This window comes from Haplochromis burtoni, unplaced genomic scaffold (assembly GCF_018398535.1).
Source record: "Haplochromis burtoni strain Fernald_Lab_line unplaced genomic scaffold, NCSU_Asbu1 Contig_24, whole genome shotgun sequence".
Classification (NCBI taxonomy): Eukaryota; Metazoa; Chordata; class Actinopteri; order Cichliformes; family Cichlidae; genus Haplochromis; species Haplochromis burtoni.
Genome location: NW_024582385.1, coordinates 2,937,663 through 2,947,904, shown reverse-complemented (window position 1 = coordinate 2,947,904; position 10,242 = coordinate 2,937,663). Strand labels below are relative to the sequence as shown.

Genomic DNA, 10,242 nt, shown 5'->3' with positions numbered 1-10,242 from the left:
CTCGACCTATGACGTCAAACCTCTGCGCCGACCACGTGGGAAGGTTTTTTTTGCCGAGGTAGCAAAACATCCGCAGTGCCGCTCGCTGGTCTGGCAGCGAGTATGAAAACAACTTTATTTTCTTCATTTCTGGCGTGAAACAATCTGAAAAAGGGCCCTCAGCGGTTTCGCTCCCACAGTCACTTTTTCCAGAACATGCCTCACGACCCCGACCCTCCTCCGGCTAAAAGATTCAAGCCGGGATCCGTGTTTTTCCGCCTCGATAAGAACAAGCCTGGAATGCTGCTGCCTAGAAAGGGAAATGCGAGCACTCCGATAGACGTCCAGAGGAAGCAGCTTCCCATCTATCAAGCGAAGCCTCAGCTCCTGAGCCAGCTGAGGCAGCTGCACGGTGCTGTCCTCATAGGTGAGTGTTCACAGCTACAGCTAGCTGCTGCTACACCTGAGGCCAGCCGCACACGTGAACAACACTCTACACTGTAGTTTATCTTAAACTGCCTATTTTGTGTTGGGTTTGTGGGTAGAAAGTCTGGCTAACGTCTCTTCACAGACATGTGTCTTCTGTTATTTCTGCCCACGTGATAATCAAAAGTATGCAACGTTAAATATATAAATAGATTTAAAGTTTGCTTTGGGCTCCGCCCTGTATCTGTATGTGTCAGATAACTCAGTCCTGTGTGATCCGGCAGGTGAGACCGGCTCTGGGAAGACCACTCAGATCCCTCAGTATCTGTACGAGGCTGGCATCGGCCGGCTGGGCATGATCGCTATCACTCAGCCCCGAAGAGTTGCTGCCATCTCACTGGCAGGAAGGGTGGCAGAGGAGAAGAGGACTCAGCTGGGGAAGCTGGTACTCACGATAAACGGGATTCCCGTCTGCTGTGGACACCGGAGTTGATGCCTCTGCGTTGTTGACGTCTGCGCTGTGTTTCTGTTGCTTCCTCTTAGGTTGGCTACACGGTGCGTTTCGAGGATGTCACCTCCCCTGAGACAAAGCTGAAGTTCATGACTGATGGTATGCTCCTGCGCGAGGCCATCGGAGACCCCCTGCTGCTGCGCTACACTGTGGTGGTCCTGGATGAAGCTCATGAGCGCACTGTGCACACCGACGTGCTCTTTGGTGTGGTTAAGACGGCTCAGCGCAGGCGCAAGGAGCTTAACAAGATTCCCTTGAAGGTAGGAGCAAAGTTCACACGTGTTGTGACTTCAGCGTTTCTAGTAAACGCAGTGTGAATCGCCTCACTGCATCTGCTCTAAAGCCTGCACCTGGTGTCCTAACCTCCACAGGTCATAGTGATGTCGGCCACGATGGATGTGGATCTGTTCTCCGAGTACTTCAACAAGTCCCCCGTGTTGTACTTGGAAGGCAGGCAGCACCCCATTCAGATCTACTACACCAAACAGCCACAGTCAGACTACCTGCAGGCTGCTCTGGTCTCCATCTTCCAGATCCATCAGGTAGTTTCTGTGTCTCCTATTTCCAGTTTAGATGAAGCCAAACAAACGCACCGCTCTTCTTCAGCATCATTATTGGAAACACAGGTTAGGTTCTGTCGTGATGACGATTTTCCACACACGGTCATGCAGGAGGCTCCTTCATCACACGACATCTTAGTCTTCATGACGGGCCAGGAGGAGATTGAGGCACTGGCGAGGACGTGTCGGGACATTGCCAAGCATCTGCCTGACGGCTGTGGCCCGATGGTAGTTATCCCACTATATGCATCTCTGCCCCCAACACAGCAGCTCAGGGTCTTCCTGCCAGCTCCAAAGGTACAAACATGTCTCAACATCTCACACTGCTGCTCTCAGCAGTATCTTCTGATTTAGACATTCAGCATCATGTTGTAAGTCTTGCAAACGTTTTTCTCTCCAGGGCTGCAGGAAAGTCATTCTCTCCACAAACATCGCCGAGACATCAGTTACAATCTCTGGGATCAAATACGTCATAGACACGGGGATGGTGAAGGCCAAACGTTTCAATCCAGGTGAGAAGATTCAGATTGCAAACTCACAAATCATGCAGAGAGAAATACTTGTGCTTGAGTCTTTCCATTTAATACTAAGGGGGGAAACACGGTGCACCCGACCCCTGCAGTGCCTCCTGCGGGTAGTGGGCCTGCAGGAAGATGGGTCCGTGTCCCTTTTTCGCACTGTGCCCGGCGGGCCCCATGGATTTAGGCCCAGCCACCAGACGCTCGCCCGCAGGCACCCTCCCCGGGCCTGGCTCCAGGGCAGGGCCCCGGTAACCCTATCCCGGGCAGGGGGAACTGTTCCCTCGATGGGCTTCTTCTGAATTGTTCTTAGTCTGGTCCCTCGGTTGGGCTGCTGCCCCTGTGACTGGCTCCGGATAAGCAGAAGAAGATAGATGGATGGAAAAAACCCACAAATGGGAAAAAATGTGGTTTCCAGGGTTTTTTTGCTGTAAGGATCATTTAGATGTGTAAAAATATTTGTTTGGCTTGTGACCCTTTGAAAGAAGTCGAGCCCTCCCCTGTGATCCTAAATTGAACGGCACAGATAAGGTGTTCTCCTAACAGCGCGCATGATGTGACTCTCAGACAGCGGCCTGGAGGTGTTGGCGGTGCAGCGTGTTTCCAAAGCGCAGGCGTGGCAGCGAGCAGGCCGGGCTGGCAGGGAGGACTCTGGCTTCTGCTATCGTCTTTACACTGAGCAGGAATTTGACAACCTCGTCCCCACGACTGTTCCTGAGATTCAGAGGTAGGCTGTGGAGTCTGCTCTACACGCGTGATAGTAAAAATCCACCTCACGTGTCTCATTGATTTAGCTGTGTGTGATGCTTCTCACCCGCAGGTGTAACTTGGCAGGTGTGATGCTGCAGCTCATGGCTCTGGGGATTCCAGACGTGACAAACTTTGATTTCATGTCCAAACCTTCTCCAGGTAAGATGCTGTCAGTCAGGAATCCCCTCTGGTCCTCTGGTAAGCGTTGCAGAGTTAGCTGTAGTAGTGCTTTGTGTTTTCCACCAGAGGCCATCCGTTCTGCTGTGGATCATTTGGAGCTGTTGGGAGCTGTGGAGAAGAAGGACGGGCAGGTGTTCCTCACCACTCTGGGAAAGAAGATGGCGAGCTTCCCTCTGGAGCCCAGATATGCCAAAGTAAATCCTGCTGGTTCTGCTCTGATATTCTTTGTACATTTAGTCAAAGACAAAGTGTCAGCTCACAAGCAGACCCCTCTGTTTGCTCCACGCCGCAGACCATCCTGCTGTCCCCGGACTACTCGTGTTCTGAGGAGATTTTGAGCATCGTGTCGCTGCTGTCTGTGGACACCGTGCTGTACAACCCTCCGGCCCGGCGGGACGAGGTGCTTGCAGTGCGCAAGAAGTTCATGTCCAGTGAAGGAGACCACATGACGCTGCTAAACATTTACAGAGCGTTCAAGAAAGTCAGTGGCAACAAGGTGGGTGCGATGAACACAACTAGTGAAAATACATAAATGAAATCGTGCTGCTGAGCTGTCACGTGATCTCTGCTGCTGTAGGAGTGGTGTCGGGAGAACTTTGTCAACAGCAGGAACATGGGCCTCGTGAAAGACGTCCAGGCACAACTTAAAGAAATCTGCCTTAAGGTACATCTGCTGACCTGTGCCAGCACACAGGGATTCTCCCAGGAATCGCTGTTTATCCTGATCAACTACAGAGTATTTATTAACATTTAATGTGTAAATATTATTATGAATGTGCATCATCTCACAGGCTAACGCCTCCGGGGCTATTTTGAAAACAGCGAGTTGATGAATGGGTGCTTTCCTCCTTGATCTCTGCTGCACACCTGTCTTTGTGCGTCTCTGCGGTGAACGCATGTGACCGGTCTAATAAGTCACGTCTTGTTTTCCCAGCTGAACCTGAAACTGGAATCATGTGGAGCAGACACGGCGAGCGTTCGCCGCTGCCTTGCCCACGGGATGTTTGTCAACGCTGCAGAGCTGCAGCCCGACGGCAGCTACTTGGCTCTAGACACCCACCAGCCCGTGGCCATCCACCCGTCCTCCGTCCTTTTCCAGGCCAAGCCAGCGTACGTGGTCTTCAACGAGCTGCTGCACACCTCCCGCTGCTACATGAGAGACCTCTGTTTGGTCGACGCCGACTGGCTGCTGGATGCAGCGCCCGAGTACTTTGGCCGCAAGCTCCACCTCAACAAGAGCTAACCAACAAAGAAACGGGCCTCCTGCCACAAAGACTCTTATTGCAAGTTGGTGCAGAACGTTCGCTGTGTCGTAAACTACTCTGGATTTCACTACCTCCCAGTTGACAAGCATTGGGCATGTGTCACTGAAGCAGAAGTCTGCATATCGAAGCTTGACTTCCTCCGGACTGTCATTCCAATTTTATGAGCTGTAATTTCTTCTTCTCGTCATTTAGCCACACGGTTGGCCTGAAAAGCCAGTTTGCTTTGAAGTGTCTTGCTTTGATTCTTTCAGTAGTTGCATGCAGTTACACAGCACAGGTAACCTCAAAGGAGCACAGCACGGGGCTGTTCTCCACCATGTTCTTCTTCATTGCTACCAAATAGCCATGGAAACGCTACAGCAGACAGATCAGTGGCTGCTCTACTCTGAAGGATGAGTTTTTCAGGAGCTAAGAAAAGCACTCTGATTGTTTGGGGTCTACATGAAGTGGTCTTACAGGGGTTTCTTTATGCAGTCAAAGTAGATTTGTTTCAGTCTACTGTCAGCTGTTCCCTTATTCACAACATGAAAAACAAACGCAGCGTGTCACACTGACATGGTTTCACTTACACAGCCTTGTTAGCTCGTGCATGCTCTTCTTCCCATCTGCAGTCGTGTCACCGTCCAGCATGCCTTCCTCTCCAGGTTCTGCTCGTTGCTGTTGGTCGTGCAGATGCCCACGCAGTCACCACACGTACGTGCAGACGCGTGCAGCGCGTGGAGAATCTTTTCAGCGATCCGATCGCTCGGCTCCGTCACGCTTCGTAGAATGTAAATGACGGCGTGTTGATGAACAGGACGGAGTGTCTTTTTTTTTACACGTTGGACTCAGGATTGTAAAATATAACCTGAATAAAATATACAGTTTCTAACTTTGTAGTCAAACGCTGAATGCTTTAGAGAATTATCAAAAGATCTGATCTGCATGAAGTTTATTGGAACGAATGCACGCCTGCCGGGGCTCCTCTCTGCGTGGATCATCTGATCCTAATACATGTTTGTTACATATTCTAATAAAAACGAATCCACCTGACTCGGCACACGTCAGTCAGGTTCTAACATGTGTTTAGTGTTGTTGTGTTATGGCCATAGTATGGTTTAAGCACTGTGCGGAAGTCTTGAGCCACCTCGTTTTTAAAAACATTTTGCTTCCAAGCAGACGACCTAAGTGCTTTTGAGCAATAGTTCTCCAGGCTAAGCTCTCCGTTGGATGCTGGATGCTTTTTCACTCATTTTCAGTTCTGACCATTTTCAAAGGAACGTTTTGGGTTTTTTTAAATTATTATTCAAGTCTCTTAAACAGCCAACACTTTGCATAACTTTGAGGAAGAAGCCAGTGTTGTCTCCACATACAACCTGTCATATCTTTAGACGCTGTGTTACTATATCATTCGCTCCCATTTCTTTATTTGAATCAACAGAAAATGCCAAAGATGACATTTCCTCCAGGGGCTCGTGTTATGATGGAGTTATGATTTTGACCCACCATGCAATACTATCAGAAGAGTAGTGTGTTTGTTTTTTTTAGCATATTGGTCACAAACACTCTGCCAATGCAGTAAAAGTAGACCTGGATAGAAAAGCACGCAACAGCGCACCATCAGTCGTGGCCTGACGTCTCCATCGCTGAAGCAGTGAAGCAGCCGACATGCAAAGAAGAGCTTTGAATGTCCGTTAAGAAGCCCGGATGACTCTTCCTGAAGACTACTCAAAGAAATGGCAAGACTTGTCTAAGAGAGTTTAGGCTGTGATGAAGAATAAAGTGTTCATACCAAATATTTGGACTTTCAAGCTCATTAGAAGTGCACAAACTTATGTTTCTTTATGTTTCAATGGACTTATTTCCCATTGTAGTAGCAAAACAGAAATGAGAAGCGTCTCAAGACTGTGTTCATTGAGTCACTTCAGGTACACAGGATCTCCCTGCTGCCGTTCAAAGACAGGTTCACAGACGCTGTCTGCGGGCTGTTGAAACACTGGAAAGCAGCTCCATCTGCTGGCGGGAGGGATTCACATGATGCACCTGATCAGCGAAGTGTCTGTTTTACTTTGGCTGATGCACCCCCGTCCTTAGGAACCTCAGTCGATCATGTATGCACACACACTGAAACGGGAAATTCCTACAAATGCACTACGGTAAACCAATCGAAATAAACCCCCACAAGCTTTTCAGTAGCAGAACTGAGGCTGGGACTATTTTATTGAATCTTGACAGTTTTTAAGCCAAAGCGGGGTTTAACTCTGGAGCAAAGCCTTATTAAATCTCGCCCCTGCACGCAGATATTTTTGCACTTAATCTCCTTACATATGTATTTGTAAGCGTTTCTGTTTTGTGTCACAGCGTGAAGTTTTAGATTTGTAGCCACACTGTAAAAAGCTGCAGCGCCCTCTGCTCTCGCTGATTTGAACTGCAGGGGGCGCTGATGCGTAGACAATCGTCTACACACACGTAATTTTTCCAAATAACTTTAATTAGTTTATTTATTATTTATTTTTTCTGTTATAGTCCTTTTTGTCGTATTCGGTGTAGTTTTTTAATATTTAAAATTGCTGTTTCGTGTCTTTCGCTTTTAGAGTATTACTTCCGGCGCAAAGAGTATCTGGGTCAATGTGTCCTTCCACACGTGCTGTCGGCGTCTTCTAGAAGCAGCGTCGGTAACCGGTGTTCACAGTTAGCTGTGCGGCACTGAGCGCATTGATTCTGTCGTGACAGGTCGAGGGGTTTTTGTACAATCATGCTAAAGTCAGTCGTCCGTGCGGTGGGAGCAGCTGCTCGCCTTTCTTCAGCCAGCACCTCCGCAGCGCGAGTTCTGCCCCTCAGCTACCCGGCACTGCGCTCTCCGAGTCCGGCAATAACTCGGCCTTTCGCCCGGTCTCTCTGGCTGTTAAGTAATAACGGAGCCTCGTCTGGATACAGGCCCAAACTCTTCAGCTCCAAGGTGTTGAGTCCGTCGGTGTCGTGTGGCTGTGGAGGACTGCACACAGAAGGTGACGTTTGGTTTAATCTGCTTTATACAAGCCAGGCAGCCAATAAACGTAACATTAGACGGATCCGACAACTTGGACTGCTTGGACCAACACGTCCTTTACAATTTAAAGGGGTAAAAAAGATTGTTTAACGATCGTTATAGACTGAGATCAGCATCTTCGGAGTCTTTCACCTTAAACTGTGATTAGTGGCTGTCACTGAAAAAGGCTCTTTGATCATTCAGCACACGTGACACGTGTAGGACTGTTCATAGTGTCAAACGAGAAGTTTTTGGACAGCCACAAAGCAGATGTTTCATTTTCAGCAGTCTTACCAGCACCCGTGTGTTGTGTAAAATGTTAGAATCAGCCTCGATGGTCATTTTAATTGTCAAAATGAAACCTTTAAACAAACTGCATCACGTCTCATGATGAAACCATAACCTCTTTGTTCAGGTGACAAAGCTTTTGGCGACTTCCTGTCTGATGAAATCAAAGAAGAGAAGAAGATCCAGAAAAACAAAAGTCTTCCTAAGGTGTCTGGAGGATGGGAGCTGGAGATGAATGGCACAGAGGCTAAACTCACAAGAAGTGTTTCTGGAGAAAAGTAAGTCTGCTAAAATGTGTGGGCAGCGTGGCGTGACAGACGAGCTCACCGTATTTCTGCTCTTCACAGAGTCACGGTCACATTCAACGTCAACAACAGCATTCCTCCCAACTTTGAGGAAGAAGTGGAACAGACACAGCAGAAATCAGCAGAAGAGGAGGTGAGGCACAGCCAGTGGTTGGACGAGGTTAAGCTTTTCAACACTGACCTGTGTGTCCTTCAAACATAACCAAAGACGCCTACGAAAGACAACAGACAATTTAGAAAAGAACTTAAACTTGTATCTTTAAGCACTTCGTTGCTAGCAGCCTGTCACAAAAACATTTATTCCCATTTCTTTAGTAGAAACTGTGAAAAACACGCCAGCGATGGTTGGACGCAGTTTGACAGGTTAAACATTGTATTTCTGCAACAACAAGATGATTCCCAAAGAGCTGTCATTGCAGCATGTTGTGCAATATGGCCTTTTAAAAACATCTGAGGAAACTGGACAACAAGTGATAGGCCTAAACCAGGGGGGTCCAACTCCAGGCCTCCTGCAGGTCTTAGATATCACCCTGCATCAAGTGATTAGTTCGTTACCAGGCCTCTGAAGAACTTCAAGACATGTGGAGGAGGTCATTTAGCCATTTAAATCAGCTGTGGTGGATCACCGGCCCTCGAGGCCTGCAGTTTGACACCCCTGCCCTAAACTATCTACAGCAGATGAAGAGTGTCTGAAAGCTGCGTCCTTAAGAAATGGATGAAAAAATACAGCAAAGATTTGACAGAGAACACGAGAGAAGTTCGTTTATCTACTTCTACTTCTACTTTCATGTCTGCACTGGTTTCAATAGACGCCTCCTCCATTTGCTCATTTCCTAACAACACTTAAACGCTTGCACAGCGCCGTAGGCGGCTCCTGCCTTACACACTGACGTTTTTAACCTTAACGTTTCACGTATTAAGCTTTTTCCCCCTTTTTGCAGCCGGAGATTGTATCAACACCCAACTTTGTTGTTGAAGTGACAAAGCAGGCTGCCAAACATTCCCTGGTGTTCGACTGCCATTTCCCTGAAGATGAGGTAAAGTCAAATAAAATGAATGTCTAATACTGCCAGTAGGAGCAGTACAGTGCTCAATACTGAACAATTTGTATTTTGTAGATGAGTCACGGTGAGGGAGAAGAGGAGAGCGACATCTTTGCCATTCGAGAGGTCAGTTTTCAGCCACAGGGAGATTCAGAGTGGAAGGAGACGAGCTACAACCTCAACACAGACTCTTTGGACTGGGTGAGAGCCGAGGCAGTACACGCAGCAACGGTTCAATTATAACAGTCACTGAAACCGCCGCTGTGTTCAAGGTTGCTTACTTTCTTGTACTGTTTCTCAGGCCCTGTATGACCATCTGATGGACTTCCTGGCTGACCGTGGGGTCGACAACACCTTCGCCGATGAGCTCACGGAGCTGAGCACGGCCATCGAGCATCAAGAGTACATCAAGTTCCTGGAAGACCTCCAAGGCTTTGTCAAATGTAATTAACCTTACTTCAGTGCACATTCTGGGAGAGTTCGAGGTGAGAGGGTACAGTTAGACTAAAGCACTCGGCGGTCAATCGATATGTTTGATGACCCTAAAAGACTGATGATGCCATCGGCCAGCAGCTGTCACGTGGCTGCAGATGTGCTTTTTGTGACGCTATTTTTCTGTAGCTTGAGGTTCAGACACAAATGTATGAAAAGATTTACATGTGTATAATCTGCTTTATTGCAGTCAATATTTAAATATTCTAACAGTGCTCAAGCCAGTAATGGGACAATTTGTCAAAGTGAGACGTTGAACATTTCAATAAAAATCATCTCTTTTGTGTAAATGTGACAGCCTCTGATTTTAAAGCGTGACCACCTGGCTTTGAGTCTAAAGTGTGGCCTTACTGAATGTGAATCATGTTGGTCAGAGGAAGGAACGGCGCTGTTCAATAAAACGGTTTAATACAGTACGTTTGTCTATTTTCATTTTTACATGTGTTCATACAGTGTGACTTTATTTCATGCACTAAAAAGTCATTTTAATTCATAAACTAGTTTTTGACACTGTCACCAGCAGGCACACAGCTAAGACCCGTCAAGCACCTGATATTTTGAGCTCTTGCTTGGTCAGTAGCGTTCTGGTTACAAAGTAACAGAAATGTGTCGATTGCTTGCAGCTTCATGCATATTCAGATGCAGATATTTGTTTCTAGACAACATTTTTAAAAAGTCGTTACTTTTGGCCCTTGAACAGAAAGTAATCCAAGTTTTAAGTCAGTTAAGTTGTTATGGGCTGAAAATGTGGTCATAAATATTTTGTACTTGTAAATCAGTTTCGTATGTGTAAAAAGAATTTGTGTGTGCGTAACAAAGATTTGTGTGTGGACTTAGAAAAAAAAAAACCCTGCAAGTTACAAGTACGAATTTTGACCCTATTTTTCTTCCTTTCATCTGATTGGTCAATGTCATGTC

General features: G+C 47.2%; 2 protein-coding genes across 2 annotated transcripts; both read left to right on the top strand.

Annotated features, from left to right (window-relative positions):
* On the top strand, positions 1-6,363 carry dhx33 (DEAH (Asp-Glu-Ala-His) box polypeptide 33). Its single transcript, XM_005926820.3, has 12 exons — positions 1-406; positions 690-850; positions 949-1,176; positions 1,288-1,458; positions 1,588-1,773; positions 1,877-1,988; positions 2,562-2,721; positions 2,815-2,903; positions 2,991-3,118; positions 3,217-3,420; positions 3,502-3,588; positions 3,859-6,363. Exons 1-12 carry the CDS (start codon positions 196-198, stop codon positions 4,165-4,167), a joined length of 2,046 nt encoding a protein of 681 aa, XP_005926882.1. The 5' UTR covers positions 1-195; the 3' UTR covers positions 4,168-6,363.
* A 417-nt stretch (positions 6,364-6,780) lies between these two features.
* On the top strand, positions 6,781-9,740 carry LOC102298629 (complement component 1, q subcomponent binding protein). The gene is made up of 6 exons (XM_005926818.3): positions 6,781-7,176; positions 7,612-7,762; positions 7,832-7,922; positions 8,731-8,826; positions 8,908-9,033; positions 9,134-9,740. Exons 1-6 carry the CDS (start codon positions 6,924-6,926, stop codon positions 9,281-9,283), a joined length of 867 nt encoding a protein of 288 aa, XP_005926880.1. The 5' UTR covers positions 6,781-6,923; the 3' UTR covers positions 9,284-9,740.
* Positions 9,741-10,242: the final 502 nt, after the last annotated feature.